The following is a 19,226-nucleotide window of genomic DNA, read 5'->3' on the forward strand; positions in this document are numbered from 1 at the left end:
TTGTATGAGATGAATTATATTCGAAATCGTGTTCACCTACGTTGTGTAGTAACTATCGACTAGGTTTTCAACTCATAACGGCTTTAGTATTTTGAATCAAGATTTAGTTGTAAATATTGAGAGTCGATACTAAAAATTCCACTATAAACAAATCATTCCGATGCATAAATCAAAAAGAATTTCTAAAAAAGAAAAATGAGCGAATAAGGTAAACAATTACTACTTGTTCCGGTATCCTAAGTGGGGATATCTATCTATAGGAGCCGGAGACGGTGTGCACCTATTGTGAGATGAGGATTTGAGCTTTAATTAGTGCCCTGTTAAGAAGATAATAATGATAGTTATTATTTACTATGTATTAATAACGAAAATTTAGGAATTGTAATACAAATCTATTTGGATTGCTATATTTTAAAATTTTTATAAAAAATATATTATAATGATTTGATACATGTAAAATTTTAAAAAAATCAGAAAACGTGTTTATAAAAAACGTAAAATTATTAAAAATAAATGACGATCCAAGCGTGACAATTCAACGTTTTTCCGTGTTTTCTGATTTACGTGTCTCACCGGGGGACCGGCGGCCGGGCCCGTCAGCGCTTTGCTGTGGCACCGGTTTTCCACTTCCTTGCAACCAACTTTTTAATCTTTGACCGCCAATTGGAAATTGGAGAGGGCGTTACGAGTCCCGAAATCCTCGGCGTCAATTACATGTTACTACAACCAAGATAAATAAGACGCGCACATCCCAACGTTGGGGGCTACGATGTGTGGATCATGATAACGCCATAAACTGCAAAATTTCATTCAAATTTAATTTACTAAAAAATCTTTTGGTCCCTCAAGCTTCAAAAGTTTTAAATAGGCCACTGAAGTTCAAAATGTTGAAATGTTAAATCCTTTTAATGTTGTCAAACTTTGTAGCGTTAACCTACAAACGGATTAAATAATATGTTTATGTAAATTGTTCAAGGACATTCGTAGAATATTGTAAAATGAAATAACAAAACTCGTGAATATTTGCTGTTTAATACTCATATCGTTCTATGATCTCTTTGTAACTGTGATTTCAAGTTGATGGTTATTTCAAACAAAATGTTACTGATGTTTATTTGTCTCCGAAATTGAGGTTAGTTTTTTTTTTTATTTAGGTGATATTTTGTCAATAAAAGTTATATACAATTCCGAATTGTCAATAATTAATCTCATGTTAAAAAGTTCAAGAACCATTTTGTTTGGCTTCTAGAATTAAAGAGATTAATTGATGTTAGGTTTGATAGCTGCCCAACAAGCACTATTATTTAATAGTAGAAACACCGGGTGTTAACTTATAAAATAGAACCACCGGACAATGCAAAACAGCAGTCTTATGATACATTATTATCTTTTTTTTTTTTATAAAAAAAAAACGGACAAAGATAAAAAAGAGAAAGAAAGTGGTGTTGTGGTGGCGCCACCACAGGCTGTGAGAGCGCGTTGGCCCAACATTTTCCTCTTAGAGCCTAGACAAACTCCGCGTTAGACAAATCCAATGTCTATTCGACTTTTGGCCCCCGCAAAGCCAGTGAAAGAAGACTGGGTATTGAGTTTGAGTCCCAGCCAGTTGGACAGTAATTGCTGTCAACTACACTCTCCACCATTAAAGCCAGACAAAATTCTACTAGTAACTTATCTTCCTTGCATTGATCTATGGATTTATAACCCTCTAATGAGTCCTGAAAAACCAATGACCACTTTGCTTCATAGATAAAATAAATGCAGCTACATCTAGATTTGCCACCAAAAAAAAAAAAAAAGAAGTTACCTGATCATAATGATCAGATGCCAATCTCACTCAGATGGTTTATGCAGCAGATAAAATGTAGTATAGCAGCAATAGACTATATAGTTCCAGTTGTGATTGGTGATGAGCATATGTTTGTGAATTTCGTTTTCTTGACTACTTGACTTGGACTTGCACTTTGCAGGGTCCAGCTAGACACAGCAAATGTAACTATCGACACAGCCTGTCTATTGTCTGTTGTCTACCATCCCTCCCGCCAAGAAAATGTTGTGAGCAACTAACTCCATATTTCTAAATAGGGGAAGAACATGGGATTTGTCAGCAAAACTTATTAGTAGAATATTTGTCTCATGGGTGCTCACATTTAACAGCTGCACCACCGTTTAAGGTTTCTGGTGTACACACACACCTTTGTAACCTGGATCATCCACCTCAGTACCCATTCTTCTCTCAAGTTCTTAGGATAATGGTTGATGGATCAAGTTCTTAGGATTTGGTCCCCGTTATACTAAGGCAGTAAAATACGACAGACAGAGACAGGCATTGCTTGCTATGTGATTTGTCACTTCTAGAATATATGTAGATCTAAACCAGGGAGTGATACCAATTTGAAATACTCAGAGAAAGGAGCATATATAGTGGCTATTTGGTCCCAAGAATCTTGTCGAAACTCGGTAGCCACAGAGATAATAATAACCTGATTCAATCATTCATCCTAAGCTGGGGAGTATTGCGTTGTCATGGCAAGGAGGATTGCTCCAAATTCAAATCCTTAATATCATTCATTCTTTCTCTACAAAAGTGTCCAACAAATATTTACTGCCACTGTTTTAAGTTTTGGAGCTCTTACAAAATTTGGGCAATCAATCAAGGCTTTTTTTGTGGCACTGCAACATCCCCATTCCTGATCTGCAAAGGGATAAGAGTGACAAAACAAATCAATAAGGATACCTTGTCTGATGTACTAATATGATTACACTCCATTCATTCCACCAAGATGCAGAAAAAAATAAGGTGCAAGTCAGCGCTCAAATTTTTAGTCGGAGTTACTAAAAAGATGCCTTTTGCTAAGCACTAGATTGAACAAGGGAAGCCATGGTTGAATTTAAAGTAAGACATGACGGCAGAATGTGGCACTGAATGCAAATCAGAGTTTTGCTACTTGAATTCCTATTGGTACTAGCACAGACATGTGGAGTTATATCCTGCAACTACATAATTCCCTACTGAGAGTTTTGTGCAACACACCAGATAGGTTTAGTTGTCTGCCATACAACGTTATCATACTAGATTATGTATTGCCAGAAAATGTCTCGGGCATCCATGTGCCACAAGCACATTTTGAGATGCACCAAGACAAATGATAGCAGGTATGGTGCTATTGCTCTTCATCAAATCTCGGCAAACTTAACCAAACGTCTGGACTTATGGTTTGAGAAATTGCACGCATTCACTTTTCTTTGCACTTAGCCGTCTCCCAAATCTCAGAATCCTATCAGCTGCAGCATGCTACTTAGTTTGAGTACAAATCTAGCGACCTCCATGGCTGTATATATTTTGCTGTAAGTATTGGTAATGATAGAATGCAGTATGAGTGAGTGAGGCTGGCATCCATTTAATGCCACTATCTCAATCCGCATGAATGTACAAGAGTCACATATATGATGAAACCTAGGAGCAGAATAGGAAGTTACTCGAACTATTAGATAAAACATTTAACACGATATAGGAGGAGTACTAAGTCAAGATGAAACATGAGAATCACGTATATCCTGAATGAAGATAAAATCCATTAAATTTTGATGGATTTTGGCATTAGAAAGTGGCCTAATAAGGATTCCAATATCCTACTCCAGAATTAGCAGCAGGGTGCCATGTAATGAGGAAGGATCACCAGGCTAACAGATTTGATCAACATCATAGTTGTGTAGGAGAAGTAGTTTTGCAGTAGAACTAGTTAACTACCAAGGCTGGCTTATAAAATGAGCTAGAAAATGTTACCTCTGCATTTGGATATATCCATGCCCTTGGACTTCGGAGCCCGCTATTGCAAAACTACACGACCTAGGAATCGCATATGGCTTCATGTGAATTTTCTTCTGTAAAACCATTTTCCCTTATAATGTGGACCTGGAAAAGAGCAATAAAAAAGCTATAGTTAGTGTTTCCAAGCACCCTTTGAGCACAAGGACTCATCAGCAAAGGTCCACGAGGAGAAGAGAGGAAAGAGGACAACAATGCAATGGGTAGACAGAAAATGTATGTTTAACATACAAAGGTAGCATACATGAAGTTGTAAAATACAAGTTCCCTTTAGTCTATAAATACACTTAATAGTCGCTAATAGCACCTTGAAATGTTCAGGCAGAATGATTCAGAAAAGCACAGCAGGCACAAGGGATAAGAATATACCAAATACAAGTGAAAAATGTCACGAGAAGACAACAATAGAGGGTAACTTAGTTTTGGCATTGAGACCTTAAAAACTGTTGGCTGAATTAACTGGAACACCAAAGCATCTCCATCTACCAAGTCATGATCAACTGAGAATTTTTTCCATCCTCCACTAAGACCTGTTTTGCGGGCCAAATATATTGTTCGCCACTTGTCTCCTTGTTCATCTACCAGTGTAACAGTGTCATCTCGTTTGGGGAGATGCCTCTTGGAAAAGTGAGATGGAAGGCCCTGCATTACGAACAGTCGATCTAATTCAGATGCAGGGTACACAAATCAGCCATAAATCAAACAGGAAATAAGTGGACATTCAAAAATTATTTTCTCATTCAAGGAATTAAGCATTTAGACAGCCTATTCAACCCTGTATCAGAAAATGGAAAAACAATTTGATCGGCCACTTTTGTAGCTTAATGGCGATTTATTTTTTTGCTGTAAAACATCTATATCTCAGTCTCAGGAACAAATAAACCAGATGGCAGCCAACAATCTAGAAAGACAACAAAATGACAGCCCACAACCTAAACAATCATTTGAAAGCAGGCGTCCTTACAGTTGCCAAATCACCAATTTCACACTGAGTGGTTGCGTTGGTATCCATTATTAAGGTAATTAAAGAAATGCAACACATAAGCAGTCTGTAAACCACAAAATAACCACTCCTCTCCGCCTCCCTTTCCCCCTTTCCCTTGTAGACTTTTCAATGATCTACAGCTCATAAAAAAGACTCATTTACCGTAATAAAAGGAAATCCACCTCAAACTCTACTTCTATGTAAGAGCAAAACAAGCACATAAGCCTTAAATGCAAAAAGGTAGTACTTTATAAGATACACACCAGCCAAAAGCCACCAGTTACATGGGATTGGAGCATCGGTTTTACCAAAGTGGGATAGCCACTCTCCAGAGAGGATTCAAGTTTCTCTGCCTTTTCAATTGCCCAGGCCCTTGCTTCATCAGAGGCGTAAACCCTATTGGACAAATCCCTTTTTGGATGAACAGTGCTGCATAAAAATTAAGAAACTGTTGATTAAGCCCTTCTACTATTAGGCCACAAAAGTGCAATGTGTCTGCAAAAAGATTGAAATTTCGAGAAATCACAGCCCAAAGTTGCAATCTTTTACCTTCTAGGCAATTGCACACGCTCGTAAAAGACAACCTGTTTGCAGGAAGAGATTACACATTAAAAATCCTTCAATCACAGCAAATAACAACTCAAGAAGAACACAAAAACGTTGGGTTATATCTGTTGAGGGTGATAAAACAAAAGGAAGAGAAGCAACGAGATAGGACAGGCTACTTACTTCTTTGTATTGAGGAGCAGGCTTGTTTGTGAAACGGCCTGATCTTCTCACGGGGACAAGCTCTGTTCGGATTGTTCGAGGTTTGACCCTCTTCATCTTTAATTTGAACGAGAAAATTGTAAACAAGCCAGGTTTTAGAACGCAGTAACAAAAAAAGAAACTCTTTTTTTTTTTTCCTTGGCAAGACAATAACATAAAGTAAGGAGCTTGAGAACGATTATACAACAGGAGAAGTTTTGGGAGACAAGGCAGCTTTTTGAAGGGCTTGAGATAGCAGAGGAAGATGAAGCTTTTCCAGTTTCTTCTTGTTTTCTTCCATCCTCTGCTGCCGCAACTGCTCATACTTCACCTTGGATTTCACCATTTCTGCCCCAAAGCTTTTATACCGTTTGAGATGGAATTTCCCTTTTTTCAAAGCTTTTTAGAGAATAAAGGAAGCTGAGAGCTTTTAGAGGATGAGCAGACAGAGAGAAAAGAGAGACAAACGAAAGAGGAGCTGAAAAAATGCAACATTCCTTTGCTATTCCCGCTACTAAGCAGGGCTAGTGCGGTAGTTATTCAAAATGGGATTCCAACGGTCGACTCTTTTTAAGTCTTAGCTCTCTTACTCCGCTCTGGTTATCACTTGCCACTTGCTTGGGGGTTGTACACTCACACAACAGGGGTAATACCTAATTAAATCTTTTCTTCATGATACTTTGACTAGAAAATGGGAAAATGTTTAAATTTATGTTTATTTACTTGAGGTCTTCTCAAGGTACAAAGCATATTTGTCATTGATTTAACTGATTTTTGAGTTTTATATATTTTAAAAAAAAATTTGGTTCAATTGTAATATTTTTTGTCCAAACCAATGGCACGAACACTGATAAGGTGCTCCCAATTTCATTACCAACTCTAAATTTTTTTTGGCATGACAAATAAGGACCGCATACGTTGAAATTCTAAAAGCAAGGGACCAAATTAGTCATTGTTCCTCGTCTAATTTAGCAATGGATTGCTTTGTTAATTCTCCTCAATTTCCAATCTAAGATCCTATATTGATCACATTTTATAAAGATGAAGGACCGAGCTGGCTGGTGGTTATCAAAGAGGAATCCATTGACCAAAGTCCCCAATATATAATAAGACCAACAAAGACGTACTATGCCTAGCTTAAAAGAAGTCGGTGGTGATTTTGTTTACGTAAAACTAACTTAATCTATGAGAATAAGAACTGATGACAGAAGTGTAAAAATCTTATACACACTGACAGTGTATATACTATCATCGTTGGATTCATGACATGTGTGCAAAAATTGAATTTTAAATATAAATTTTGCATAGTTGTTATTCATCCAAACGCTAACAGTAGACATTTTGTTTACACGTCATGCAATCCAAAGAGAGAAATGAAACAAATAGAAAATGCAAGATCACTCTTTCGTACGGAAACAAAGAAAATGAAAGAAATGCATAATCACTCTCAAGCTGCTAACAGTTTAAACGATCCAAATACTTCCATTGGAAGAACAAAAGCTTGATATCTTTTGTAGCCATTGAATGAAGTGCCTACACATAGAGAACTGCGATCTTGAAACAAAGTCTAGATCAAAATCCTTCTAATACTTTATTAAGTTTGATCTCTTCAACCAGGGAAGCACCTCTGTTAGACCCTCTTCCAGGCTCCTGGGGCTATAGTTTAGCTCTACCCTGGCCTTCTCGCAAGAGTAAGCCCACTGATGTCTTAGCACGTGCACCGTCTGTTCAAGATGGAGAATAAATGGATCATCACAAACCACATTCAGACCAAAGGGAGAGAGTTTTAGGACTTCGTAGGAGCAGCAAAACAAAACCGAAAGAAATAAAATTGCAACTCCAGCAAGATACCCTGACCAAAGGTAAAAGGTGAAGATCTCGAATGGTTTGCTTCTGATTTCGTATAAAGCAGGTGCAAAACGCACAACATATTCTGTGCACAAAGACAAGCTGGAACTATCCCAGCTCGAAAACAACTACGGGTGTTGGAAGTTGCAGAATACACAATTTGCTTCTTATCCTTGGAAACAAGACAATAAAGTATAGAAATCGATGGCTAATAGCATAACAGGAAAGATATAAGCATATCAGTCTACAAAAAGCTTCCAAATACTAGTATGAGGGACAGGTTACGTACCGGCGGACTGATAAGGGGAAGCTTTCCTGTTAGTCTAGAGCAAAGAACCAAGAGCCAGCCATAAGCTTCAATTGCAAACAGAGGGATACCAAATTGGGGTTTGTTTGTGCGACTGATGGTTGCAGCTAAATCAAAAACATGCTTGAATGACGCATTTTCCCCTGTAAGAAGATACCTTTCACCCGGCCTTCCCTTGTTCATGGTCGCAATATGCCCCCCCACCACATCGTCAACATGACTGAAAGAGAACCTGTCATTCCCCTCCCCAATAAAACCAGGTAAACGCCAGTTAAACCGTTCTATAATCTGCCAAGATCAACAAACAACAATTAAAAGTCAATCCTATAAAACTCCCCAGTTCATTTAGCATAAAAGCATTCAGCAGCAACTATTTTTGAATTGTGAAAATGGGATATAATATTTCAATCACAATTAGTTGCTACTTCATCTGAGTAAAGGCTACAACTTTACATCAAATCAAAGTATCAAATTAACTTGGCTCTTAAGAATGATGAAGAGAAGAAACAAAAATAGTACAATAAGAATCCCGAAACAATAAACGGCCAAGTAGTAGTAGTACAAAATTTTATTTTTACCAAACGGGCAACTACATTTCCAGCAGTAACTTTTCCAGGACCATATATAACTCCAGGATAAACCGGCACTATTGGAACTCCCTCCGATGAGGCTGCCTCCAAAGCAATCTTATCTGCCATGGCTTTCGATTTCTCATATTCCGTGCAAAAGTATTTCCCTGAATGAATCTATCATAGCAAAATTCAACCATAACTAAAAAGATATTGTCTCTATCAAAACTAAAGCAAGACTTGATATAAATTGAAAAAAAAAAAAAAGAGGATAAAATGAAAACGGGTCAGGGAACTTTTTTCCATACTTGACTTTCATCAGCAACATATCCATCAGTTGATCCCAAAGCGAAAAACGATGACGTGTATATAATCTTCTCTATGGATCCTCCTGTATCTTTATATGCTTGTAGTACGTTCTTTAGTCCTCCAACATTGACCTATTTTTCGGGGGAAAAAATGGCAGAATTAGCAAAAGTTAACAATTTTTTTCTTGGGGGGCGGCGCTGAGGATTAAGCTTACGGAGACGAATCTAGAAGGGTCTGGAAGCCAGGGTTCGACGAGGGCAGCAGCGTGGAAGATGACATGGCAATCAGAACAAGCGTCCAGGAGTGAAGGGTAGTCAGTGACGTCTCCGTAGGCGAGTTCTAAAGCTCCGCCGTGGTCTGTGCTGTCAGTGGTTGGGGAGGGTAGGCAGGACAGATCGCTGGTACGGCGGACGAAGGCCTTGACGTGGTGGCCTTGGTCGAGTAAAGCGTGGCAGAGGCGTCCACCTAAGTAACCGGAAGCCCCGGTCACCAATACTATCTTCTTCATTTTGTGTGGAGATATCCGCGAACCAGAGTGGCAAAAGTCAAACGAGTTATGGATAGAGGCGTGTTGTGTACTCGTGTCCTAAAACTTTTGGCAGTTTTGACAAAAAAAAAAAAAAAAAAAAATTTCTTCCTACTTCGCTGTCCATCATTTAAAGTCAACCTTTGCAGAACAGAGCAAACTAGGGTAGATTCAGATTTCATGCTCCAAATATATATTTTAGCTTGTGTTTGGATTATAATTTTTTAAAATTTTTATAAAAAATATATTATAACGATTTAATATATATAAAATAAAAAAATGAACAAAATAATGTTCACAAAAAATGTAAACATTTTTTCATAAAAAATTTCTTTCCAAAGAAGACGCTTATTTCAATAAATTAGAAAAAAAAATGAAAAAAAAGGGTCGATCATAGAAGGACAAAAAGATTATTTAGTACCTTTTTAATTATCTCTGAATGTCACACTACTATCCTTAGGTGGAAGATTAATTAGCCATAGGATACTCAATTCCAATCAAATCTTGAAAAATAATAATGATTAACATTCCAACTTTGTCTTTATTTTAACTAGAAAAGTATGATATTTAGAATTCGCATCCAACCTCTTGAAATAAGAAAAAAGGTTTAGAAATCAGTCAAATCACAGAAGATCAAATCACATGTCTAGACCCAAATTCAACTCAAAAAACATAAAAACATTGCAGGAGCTAAAACAACATGATGATTGTACCAACAAATCCCAAAATTTCAAAAGTGTGGGCTTTGGGCTTTGGGCTTTGGGAGCCTTGCACGCCATTTTTTTTTGTAGAGGTGAAACTAGAAAAGCTGCTTGTTATCACTTCACAGTCTTTTTGACTTTTTTAGAGTATTAAGCGAAGGGCCAAAAACAAACCTCACCAGCTCCCCCATTCTCACGTCTCGTTGTCGCTTCGTTCTTCGTTTCCCCGAAAAATCAAAGCTTTTTTTGCTCGTCTCCAATATGTTATTTGTCTAACGCACAATTGATTGTGTGCTTTGACTTGTTTTCTCATCTGGGATTTGGGTTTCATTTTTGAGGAAAGGAAAGCAGAGGAAAGAAGATGTGGGGATTTGGAGGGAGATACTATTGGGGAAGAAAGGAAAGAGGGCGAGACGTGGAAGGAATAGTTGTGGTATTTGCATGGATGTCAAGTCAGGAGCGGCACTTGAAGAACTATGTTGATCTCTACTCTTCCCTTGGCTGGAATTCTCTTATTTGTCATTCTCAATTCCTCAATATGTGAGCTCTTTATACTCTTTTGCTTTGCAATCGAAGTTCTGTTTCTGATTTTCGCTTTCTTTCCTTTATAACTTCGTTTTTGTGGGATTAGTCTTCTCTTTAGTTTGCGGCTGCAGGTGAAAGTTGGGATTTTTATGGGTTGTTCTGTTTGTATTTTTTGGTCTGTTCGTATTTTTTGCCGACATTCTGTTGGGATAAGGTTTTTTCCTTAAAGGATATTTACCATGATATTTTTATTCTAAACTTTTATGGCGCCACAGAGCCTTAGGAAGCTAACATTCCCGATATTTTTCTGTGGGATTTTGATCAGAGTGATCATCATGTTTTGCTTTTTATCCATTTCTTTTGTTAATCTTTTTCTTCCTGCCAAATTTGTATGTTTTCCATGAGCGACCAATGTACCTCGTAAGTTTTTTCTTTATGCTGCTTGGATCATTGAGCCTAAGGGAATCGTAACGGTGTATTTTAGTAGAAGGAATTGGTTTGCTTTTAGATGTTGATTAGCAATTCGTGCATTGATAGCTCAACTGAGGAACTTCTGTACTCCTTGAGACAATTAATTGGTATTACTCATTGAGGCTAGATGTTGCAAACGGTATTATTGTTGGGACAGCAGACGTTTCGATCTTGTAGTACTCAATGATGGATCAACAACATAAAGCTTTGTTTTTCTTGCAGGTTCTTTCCTGATAAGGCAGTTTCATTGGCACTACAGATTGTTGGTGAACTTGTCAAGGTAATTTGTATTAAACTTTACAAGGTGCATCTGCATTTTATTGCATAGTTGTTGTTTTAACAAGCGCTTTGTTTGTTTTGTTATTTTTATGCAGGAGCTTAAAATAAGACCATGCCCAGTTGTCTTTGCATCTTTTTCTGGTGGTCCAAAAGCCTGTATGTACAAGGTTCTTCAGGTAATCTTGTCAGGAAAACTGATTTGCAAACCACTTCTTTTTTACACACACGCCAAAAAAAAAAAATTTAAGCGAAAAGATAAAGAAGCAAAGAGGAAGACATCCTGTTTGTTGGATAATTGACATGTTATTTGCTCAAAAAAAAGGGCATGATATTCTTCTATTCGACTGTATGAACCATTGTGTACATAAAACTTTTTTCTTTCGACTGCAGATTATTGCGAGCAAGTCTGAGGAACAATTGAATATGGTATTTTTCTTCTTTCCCTTGTTATCCTTTACATACATTTGATAGTGTTGTCTGTTAATTGTTAATTCACCTATCCAAGTAAAATGGATATCAAGAGCTTTCCTGCTTGTAATGACTTGGTTGCAAACAGGGTAATAACTCCACATGTTTTTGTTTGATGACTGACGATTGTAATACTCATGATGTGCAAACTTTATCAATTAGCACTATAAAACTTGAAGCTGGGTTTATTAATCTTGTTATACTTGTCATGCAGGATGAGCACCAACTGGTTAGAGATTGTGTTTCTGGGTTCATTTTTGACTCTAGCCCAGTTGATTTCACTAGTGACTTGGGTACGAGATTTGTTCTTCATCCAACTGTTCTCAGAATGTCCCATCCTCCAGTCCTGGCTGCTTGGGTTGCAAAAGGAATTGCTTCCAGCCTGGATGCCCTCTTCCTTAGCAGATTTGAATCGCAACGTGCCGAGTATTGGCAGACGCTGTATGCCACTGTAGTAAGTATCAATTTACTTATTGGTGCTACAGCCTCTCTCTCTCTCTCTCTCTCTCTCTCTCCCTCTCTCTCTCATGGTCCTTTACTATTATCCTTGTGCAGAGCATGGGTGCTCCATATCTCATTTTATGCTCAGAAGATGATGATCTTGCACCTTATCCAATTATTTGCAATTTTGCTCAACGGCTACAAGAACTTAGGGGTGATGTCAAGTTGGTCAAATGGAAAAGCTCCCCTCATGTCGGTATGCACCTATGCTACTAGTATTTTTTCCTTGCTAACATGTTGACATTGACTGCCATAAGGTTCTACAGAGTTTTGGTTGCGTCTAGCTGGATTTGGGAATTAACCTAGAAGCAATCAATCATTGTATTTGCTTTCCTGATTGCTAGAACACTAAATTGGAGGACTATGCTAATTTTGTGCTATTGTAAATTGCCCATCATTTATAGCGTGCTTCTGGATGAGTCATCACAATGGAGGGAATTTTATGTAACGTAAGGGAAGTTAAAGATTCCTTAAGAAAGGAGTTTCATATGCTATAAGAACAAGACATTGCTATTTTAGAATTTGAAAGAAGCTGTATGTACTGATTTGACCTGTTGCATCTTGTATCTTTTGCTATTCCATGTGGAGCAACAGGAGGAGGAACAGCATTTTAGCTTTTTGTGGTCAACAATGAATAACATTTGTAGCTTGTGTATTAATTTGTATCCAGAATTTGGGAACATGGGCGTATTTCCTGTTCTTTTTGATCTTTTAGTTCCTGAATCTTGGAAAGATGCAAATTTGATAGGTGCTATGTGCTCTTGACCTAGGTCATTATCGCCATTATTTATCAGAATACAAGGCTGCCGTGACTCAGCTACTTGCCAAAGCTGCTGTTAGTTATTCCAAACAAATTCGGCAGCTTGAAGGAGAGAAGATGGGCTTAGAGGGAACAAATGATGACATCTCTGAGCCATTTTGCAACCTGAGAAAGGCAGCAGCCAGTTCACAACAGAGCTTCCAAAGAATTGCCCTCGAGTTGAATGACCACTTCTTGGTGCCCAGCTCTGCAGAGTATCACGAGGGTAGAGATGTTGGATCTGTGCAGGATGAACGCAAGGAACGATATATCCCTCTATCGAGCCCTCCGAGCATGAATGCTCACGGTGTTCTTGGACAATTTCTCTTTGACGTATGTGTCCCAAAGAATGTTGATAACTGGGATGTCAAATTATCTCCCTCGACAAGCAGGGTATCTTTTACATCTTCACGAAGGCATTCACCTTTCAACCCCATGAAATGCATTCGTCGTTCAAGATTATAATATCCCTATTTGGTACTCTGCTGGGAGCTCTCAGATAATTAGATGGACCAATCAGGGTCTTCAAACTCTCCTGGAAAGTGCTGTGCGGTGTACATTGACAGGCTATAATTTATAATGGAGTTGTGCAATAGAGATGGACGTTTGCTGAAGTTTTTCTCTGCTCCTACTTCAGTTGGGGGTATTAAGGTGCAGCTGTGTGTTAGTCATGGCAGACTCTTTTCTGACAGCAAGTGTACAGCTAAGGCACTACTATGACTTCGAATCATAGAAGTACCTTTTTTGTTTAACCCGAATTATAGAGGTTGAGGCATTGTATAAAGAATAAGGAGCAACGTCGACTTTCCTGATTCCTCATTCCAGTTTTGGTTGTCTTGAACCTTTTGATTCTGCAAGACGGTGGTCAATTTCAAAATAGGTTTGCATGCCCGTGAAGGCATGACTCGTGAGTGTATGGTAGGATTAAGCGTGCTAGCTTTACATTTCAAGGCTATTAGGGCAGTTAATAACAACATTTATGTTTTAACTTGATTATTGAGATGCTTAAAACACTTTGGTAAGCAAAACTATTTACTTTTTAGGGCAGAACTATCCAATCCATTCCATTGTATGGGAGTCAAATTTCCTTCTTATAAGAGAATTAAAATCCTTGAGGACTCCGGGATGTTAATTTCCTTGATGATGTATCTGTTTTTTCAGTCATTAGCTAACAAATAATAATTTATATAGGCTCGGTTGGCTAAACAAAAATTAAATATTATCATACTACAAGATGAGGAAGCACAATTGTGGATGACTACACGTTACACTCTACTATTTTATTCTTATCTTATTGGTGACGTTGAACACAGACATTTCATTGCTTCCACGACGGAGTTGAATTTCAGAACTCAAAATAGCTTCTACACAAATCATTTCATTTCAGTTTTTGAGAACGTGAATGGAAATGGAATTTGGATTTATGGATGTTGATCTTGATTTTATTGCACCTGACTAGTGCTTGCCCCCAGTTTACTGTCAAGAAGTTAATTATGCTTATACCCCAGGTGATCTCAGGAGATTGAGTAAGAAGAGAAGAGATGGAAAGTGATCTCGGGCTGATAATGATATCCCTTTTCAGTGGCTTTGGTCCCATTTCAAGTAGTAGTTGAGAAAATTGGGACCGCCGTGCTGATGTTACTATCCGGAATTCAAGAAACTCCACTCTGTTTTGATCATTAGTAAATGCCTTAAGAATTTGCCCATATCAAGAAAAGGATCACATCACCAAGTTGAAGTTTTCCATGGATTAGATAGTGACGTGTTCTGCTCCTAATAATGAAGCCTAACTGTGGTCGGATTCCACATCGGATAGGACCCATTATTGAGTTTCCAAAGTTGCAAAATAGCGCAATCTACTAGTAGCCCAGCCTAAAGCCCTGTCTGCACTTGCAATCTCGCAACGAAAGAGAAGGCCAATGTTTAAAAGAGAGAGAGAGAAGAGACCAATAGATATCAAACTTTCATGTGGCTGATATTTATCAAAAAAAGTTGAAAACGAAAGATGAAAATGATGCCATCACAAACGCAGAGTATGTTTAGCCTTCAAGCAGCCAGCTACTCAAACAAGTGCATGACAAGTTGAAAACTATTTACTTTCTGTTTTGATCTCCAGCAGCTAGAGGAGTTATTACCCCACAGTTTAGTGACAAGTCATGCTGTTACCACAAAGAATCTTGCAACTATTTGTTGTTACTCGTCCGAGACTCGATAAGCTGATCTATAAGAGGTACCAGAAAATTACTGGGGGTCCCTGAAATGATGAACATGCATCTTTCGTTTACCGCACAAACTGCAACACCCAGCTGGCAAGGAACTCCTCTCTATTGACTTGTATCTTTTATGATTTTTTCAAGTGCTTCATTTGGGATAGGAATGTACAAGCAATCCTGGCCTTCTGTATCCCGTCTGGTCTTGACCAAATCATGATCCTTAAATTCTGTCAAATGAGAATTCAGAGTAATCTGGCTACTGACCAGGAAGCGCTCCCGGCAGGTTGCGTATAGGTTATTGACTGGCATCCCTAGAGAAAATATTCAGTATAAATAACTTCGATTTTTGTTGCAAAATGCTGTGGAAAAGAAAACAAGTAAGCCAGTCACTTGCCTTCTTCATCAGGATTGGCCAGCTGATGTTCTGCTAGCACTGTAAAAACACTTTGAGCATTGGGCGTCAAACTCTGCAAGACAATTGAAGCTGTCTTGACATTCTGGGAGCTCCCACCCTGAGCAAGAATGAGAGGCAAAAACATTCCTTCGACCTTATATGGAGCAAAGGTAGGAACATGATGCCAATACCAGTTGAACTGCGTGTGAACCATCTTCTTATCCCACACTAGCAGACCAAAATTAGTACTCTCAGCATTTTCAACAGCAAATATAACATAGAAACATGCGAATCATTGATGACAGAGGCCGACTAGCACGTACTGATACAAATGGTCAACAAATGTAAGGTCCTTTTGCGGCTAGCTTAAGCTACTGCTAACTTAAATTAGCAAAATCAGATAAAATACTTACAAAGAAGTGCATTTACATGGTCGATGGAAGCGACCACACGGATATTGGAACAAGCAGCAATTCTTGCAAGATATTGCTGTGTGTCCGGATCACGCAACCCAGGCCCATCAATATTGTGGACAAGAACACAGATAAAAGAATCACTGTCCTCCAGGTGATGTTGATCCAAAAATGCTATTAAATCATCCATTGATCGAGTATCAAATGGTTGTTGGTGCTTATGCAAACTCCCGGATGTAAACTTCTGTTGGGCTTTCAATTGATCGCATAGAAGCTCAGCTAAGGTTATAACAACCTACCATGTGAAATAACAATGTTTGTATCACAAACAAAGACCATTCTACTTTCTATCTGCAGAGAAGACATTTATTGTAGTAAAAGAGAAGAATTGGATCCTGCCTTTTATGGGTGAAAACCCATATATAAAGCATCAATATGAAAATCATGGTAGAAGCACCAGCATGATCAGCCAGAACAGTGTTCGATACCAAGCATTCCTCAAGCTAAAGAATCATATGCTAGCAAAATTAATCTTATTTGACACAAACATAACCATAAAAGTTGTCCAAGTTCAAAGTTACAAACTCGTACATCAGATCAAAGCACTTGTTTGAATCAGGATTAAGGGATCATGCAAAATCAGGTCAGAACCTCAGCAAAGGCAACCACGGCAAGGAGACAAATTAAAGTTTCTGCACTTCGTCTATGTACTCTCTCACAGGAAAAGCTGACTTTTAACTGCCATCCAAACAGCATGATAAACTAGTGCTGATTGTATCACCAATTCAACATCATAGATGCATTAGAAACTACAATCCCCATGACTCAGGCCTCTCAAATATCCATGTAAGACTCATCATTAATACACCCCTATGCTGCCAAAGCCTACCAATACTTCTTATAACATATAACACTCAACAAACTGAATCAGTTCCCAGTGATTACCAAGCACTAAAGTAAATTATACAAGTCTACATTCGGGTAGCGAAAAAAGCAAGCTATGACTTATAAAGCCTATTCATTCTACGGCTTTATCAGCAATGATTAACTTAAAACTCTGAAAATTAGCTGAAACTTCAACAACAATCTTACACTGAAATAGAATACAAAGCATATAGGGGTGGTGAAGTAGATGTACCTGCTTGAGATTTATGGACTGAAGATAACCATTGATTACAACAACAGAATACTCAGTCAATGCAGTCGAAGCAAAATCTTCAAGCAATGTTCTTTTTGATCCAAACCCATACATCAAAAGTCCAAATCCACACCTGTTAATTATCCAGCATAATCTAAAATTAGTACCCAACATTTCTACAATGACAGTCTAAATCAATACTTTCACAAAAATAATTAAAAAACACCACATATATATTTATATCCCACCGCACCTTAACTCACAAACCCACTCTTGATACGAGCTCTTGTAAGTTTTGATTAATTCATCAATTTCTTTCTCATGTTTTTGCTCGATATTGGCCAGGGCTTCCCTTAGCTCCTGCATTATTCAGTAAGGAAAAGGCCCAAAAAGGTAACTCTTTTTGCAGGAAACCACCAACCAAAATTTAGATATAGAAAAATTGCAGAGTATAACCTCTTCATCGACGACATCGATATCTGCGAGCTTGTGGCCGGATTTCTTACCGGAATTGCCTAATTCTTTTGCTAAGAAATAATTTCTAGAGAATCCGAACTCGTCCTCTTCGATGTCATGTTGTTCCATTTTCTGGTTTTGACGAACCTAAACCTGATGATGAGAGGGAAGGAGTAGGGGAACGGGACGGCGGAGGTAGCGAGCAGAGCAGAGTGGCCGAGAGGGGCGGAGGATTCTTCCCGCGCTTTTTAGTTGTCTGTGGACGTGGACAGTGGACTAGTGGAGCGGATATTTTAATTGGGCTGGACGTCGATAGATTTTAGGTCTTTTGTAGGAGGTATTGGCCCTATGTTGCTTTCATTAGGCTTATAATCGTGGATCCATATCAGCCCAAAATTCAGAATGGCCCTCGATCGTCTTCAAGAGGGGTTAAATAATAAATACAAGGGAGGGAGTGTAGCAATTTGTAAAATTGAGTAATTCATGCAGATTTATCTTGAATGGAGTTTATCTATACAAGTAACCTTGGATCTTTCCAAGGAAAAAAACAAAAAAAAAAAGTTACCTTGGGTTATGGTTAACAAGTACTAGTAGTATCTTATCATTTACATCTTTCTTTTTTTTTTTTTTTGGTTTTTGGTTCTTCCAGAGTAAAACGCATATTACTTGCATATGTACACTTTATCCCCTATGGTTTGATTGGATGGAAGGGACCATTGAGTTTGATCCGAGCAATTGATCTCAAAAAAAAAATAATAATGTGCTTTGGGCTGTTGCATTGTTCTACCTTAGGTCGCATTCATGTCAAATAGGTTCGAAATTAATGTGGTAGGAAGGTTGCAGGCATTTGTCAAAGAGCTTTTAATATCCTTACCAGAAAGGGAGTTTGTTTGATAGGACATGAATGAATTATTGAGAACAATCTTCTTTAATTAAAATATATAAACACATGACAAGGACTATTAGGCTGTGTTTTGATTGCATTTTTCGTCATTTTTCATGAAAAAATTACTGTAACGATTTGATATATGTGAGGAAAAAAGGTAATAGGAAAATGTGATCACAAAAAATAATAATATTTTTCGACGAAAACAAACAATCCAAGCATGGCCTTAGTATTTATTCTTAACAGTCTTTGAAAAGAAAAGTCCAAAATAACAAAGTGGACTGGCATCGAGCGAAAATCTGTTGGCTGTCCTGCTTCTTATCCCGTCGAGCTCCTCTTCTCTTATATTAACAAAAGAAAGAAAAACAAATGCTCTCGAGGAGTTGGCAACTTCAATTGTTTGCTGAAATTCATCCATAAGGGAAATGGTGGTTGACCAACCATTGAACGAACAGTCCCTCCAGCAACTAAGTAATTGACCACAGGGAAGAACTTTAAATCTCTCCTTCGATACAGGTCAAGAAATTGAATCTCTCGATCTACATTTTTGTCAGTAATTTTTTTGAAATTTTCATCAGCTAATGCAAAAGCATCAGTTTAATTTGGTGGGAGTTCAGTTCTTTACGAGTTCTCTATTTACCCCCCTTAGCGATTTTAAACTTTATTACTTCATTCATCATTCCTCGTAAACAAGAAAAATTTAAAAAAAAAAAAAATGCTTTCCCTATAATGGGATAGATGAAAGCCTGAACAGATTTTGGATGGCTGAAACTCGAAAGCCTGAACACTGAACAGTCCTCCAATCCAACGAGGGGAGGCATATTTATCAATAGTTGGTTGCCTGCTTAGCATGAAGAAAATC

At 38.0% G+C, this 19,226-nt stretch overlaps 4 protein-coding genes across 6 annotated transcripts; 1 reads left to right on the forward strand and 3 right to left on the reverse strand.

Annotated features, from left to right (window-relative positions):
- Window positions 1-2,539: 2,539 nt before the first annotated feature.
- LOC140015375 (B3 domain-containing protein Os06g0194400-like) lies at window positions 2,540-6,074 on the reverse strand. 2 transcript variants are annotated; one of them, XM_072067823.1, is made up of 7 exons: window positions 5,770-6,074; window positions 5,544-5,639; window positions 5,364-5,398; window positions 5,078-5,243; window positions 4,265-4,471; window positions 3,788-3,916; window positions 2,540-2,695 (listed from the first exon to the last, which is right to left on the reverse strand). In XM_072067823.1, the coding sequence occupies exons 1-6, from the start codon at window positions 5,905-5,907 to the stop codon at window positions 3,851-3,853; spliced, it is 708 nt and encodes a 235-aa protein (XP_071923924.1). In that variant the 5' UTR covers window positions 5,908-6,074; the 3' UTR covers window positions 2,540-2,695; window positions 3,788-3,850. The 2 variants fall into 2 exon arrangements, with proteins under 2 accessions (XP_071923924.1, XP_071923923.1); XM_072067822.1 differs by having other exon boundaries at window positions 5,544-5,909.
- An 890-nt stretch (window positions 6,075-6,964) lies between these two features.
- LOC113710924 (uncharacterized) lies at window positions 6,965-9,181 on the reverse strand. 2 transcript variants are annotated; one of them, XM_027233998.2, is made up of 5 exons: window positions 8,809-9,177; window positions 8,594-8,725; window positions 8,295-8,462; window positions 7,699-8,004; window positions 6,965-7,285 (listed from the first exon to the last, which is right to left on the reverse strand). In XM_027233998.2, exons 1-5 carry the CDS (start codon window positions 9,100-9,102, stop codon window positions 7,145-7,147), a joined length of 1,041 nt encoding a protein of 346 aa, XP_027089799.1. In that variant the 5' UTR covers window positions 9,103-9,177; the 3' UTR covers window positions 6,965-7,144. The 2 variants fall into 2 exon arrangements, with proteins under 2 accessions (XP_027089799.1, XP_027089800.1); XM_027233999.2 differs by lacking the exon at window positions 8,295-8,462 and having other exon boundaries at window positions 8,809-9,181.
- An 825-nt stretch (window positions 9,182-10,006) lies between these two features.
- Window positions 10,007-13,683, forward strand: LOC140004349 (uncharacterized). Its single transcript, XM_027236649.2, has 7 exons — window positions 10,007-10,361; window positions 11,040-11,097; window positions 11,192-11,272; window positions 11,487-11,522; window positions 11,779-12,018; window positions 12,120-12,261; window positions 12,836-13,683. The coding sequence occupies exons 1-7, from the start codon at window positions 10,183-10,185 to the stop codon at window positions 13,327-13,329; spliced, it is 1,230 nt and encodes a 409-aa protein (XP_027092450.1). The 5' UTR covers window positions 10,007-10,182; the 3' UTR covers window positions 13,330-13,683.
- A 1,135-nt stretch (window positions 13,684-14,818) lies between these two features.
- On the reverse strand, window positions 14,819-17,778 carry LOC113711905 (origin of replication complex subunit 2-like). The gene is made up of 6 exons (XM_027235142.2): window positions 17,479-17,778; window positions 17,276-17,382; window positions 17,023-17,155; window positions 15,885-16,179; window positions 15,472-15,699; window positions 14,819-15,388 (listed from the first exon to the last, which is right to left on the reverse strand). Exons 1-6 carry the CDS (start codon window positions 17,605-17,607, stop codon window positions 15,189-15,191), a joined length of 1,092 nt encoding a protein of 363 aa, XP_027090943.1. The 5' UTR covers window positions 17,608-17,778; the 3' UTR covers window positions 14,819-15,188.
- Window positions 17,779-19,226: the final 1,448 nt, after the last annotated feature.

The sequence above is a fragment of the Coffea arabica genome, chromosome 10e (genome assembly GCF_036785885.1).
Source record: "Coffea arabica cultivar ET-39 chromosome 10e, Coffea Arabica ET-39 HiFi, whole genome shotgun sequence".
In the NCBI taxonomy this organism is placed as follows: Eukaryota; Viridiplantae; Streptophyta; class Magnoliopsida; order Gentianales; family Rubiaceae; genus Coffea; species Coffea arabica.

Coding starts and splice junctions, on each gene's coding strand:
- LOC140015375 (XM_072067822.1), bottom strand. CDS start 5,885: ATGAGCAGTTGCGGCAGCAGAGGATGGAAGAAAACAAGAAGAAACTGG. Junction 5,244..5,363: donor CGTGTGCAATTGCCTAGAAG/GTAAAAGATTGC, acceptor ATTTTTATGCAG/CACTGTTCATCCAAAAAGGG. Junction 3,917..4,264: donor TTCAGCCAACAGTTTTTAAG/GTCTCAATGCCA, acceptor GCTCTTTTCCAG/GTCCACATTATAAGGGAAAA.
- LOC113710924 (XM_027233998.2), bottom strand. CDS start 9,102: ATGAAGAAGATAGTATTGGTGACCGGGGCTTCCGGTTACTTAGGTGGA. Junction 8,463..8,593: donor ATGTTGCTGATGAAAGTCAA/GTATGGAAAAAA, acceptor TTGCTATGATAG/ATTCATTCAGGGAAATACTT. Junction 8,005..8,294: donor GAAATGTAGTTGCCCGTTTG/GTAAAAATAAAA, acceptor TGATCTTGGCAG/ATTATAGAACGGTTTAACTG.
- LOC140004349 (XM_027236649.2), top strand. CDS start 10,183: ATGTGGGGATTTGGAGGGAGATACTATTGGGGAAGAAAGGAAAGAGGG. Junction 11,273..11,486: donor GTATGTACAAGGTTCTTCAG/GTAATCTTGTCA, acceptor TTTCGACTGCAG/ATTATTGCGAGCAAGTCTGA. Junction 12,019..12,119: donor AGACGCTGTATGCCACTGTA/GTAAGTATCAAT, acceptor ATCCTTGTGCAG/AGCATGGGTGCTCCATATCT.
- LOC113711905 (XM_027235142.2), bottom strand. CDS start 17,607: ATGGAACAACATGACATCGAAGAGGACGAGTTCGGATTCTCTAGAAAT. Junction 17,156..17,275: donor GAGTGGGTTTGTGAGTTAAG/GTGCGGTGGGAT, acceptor GATAATTAACAG/GTGTGGATTTGGACTTTTGA. Junction 15,700..15,884: donor CCATGTAAATGCACTTCTTT/GTAAGTATTTTA, acceptor TTGGTCTGCTAG/TGTGGGATAAGAAGATGGTT.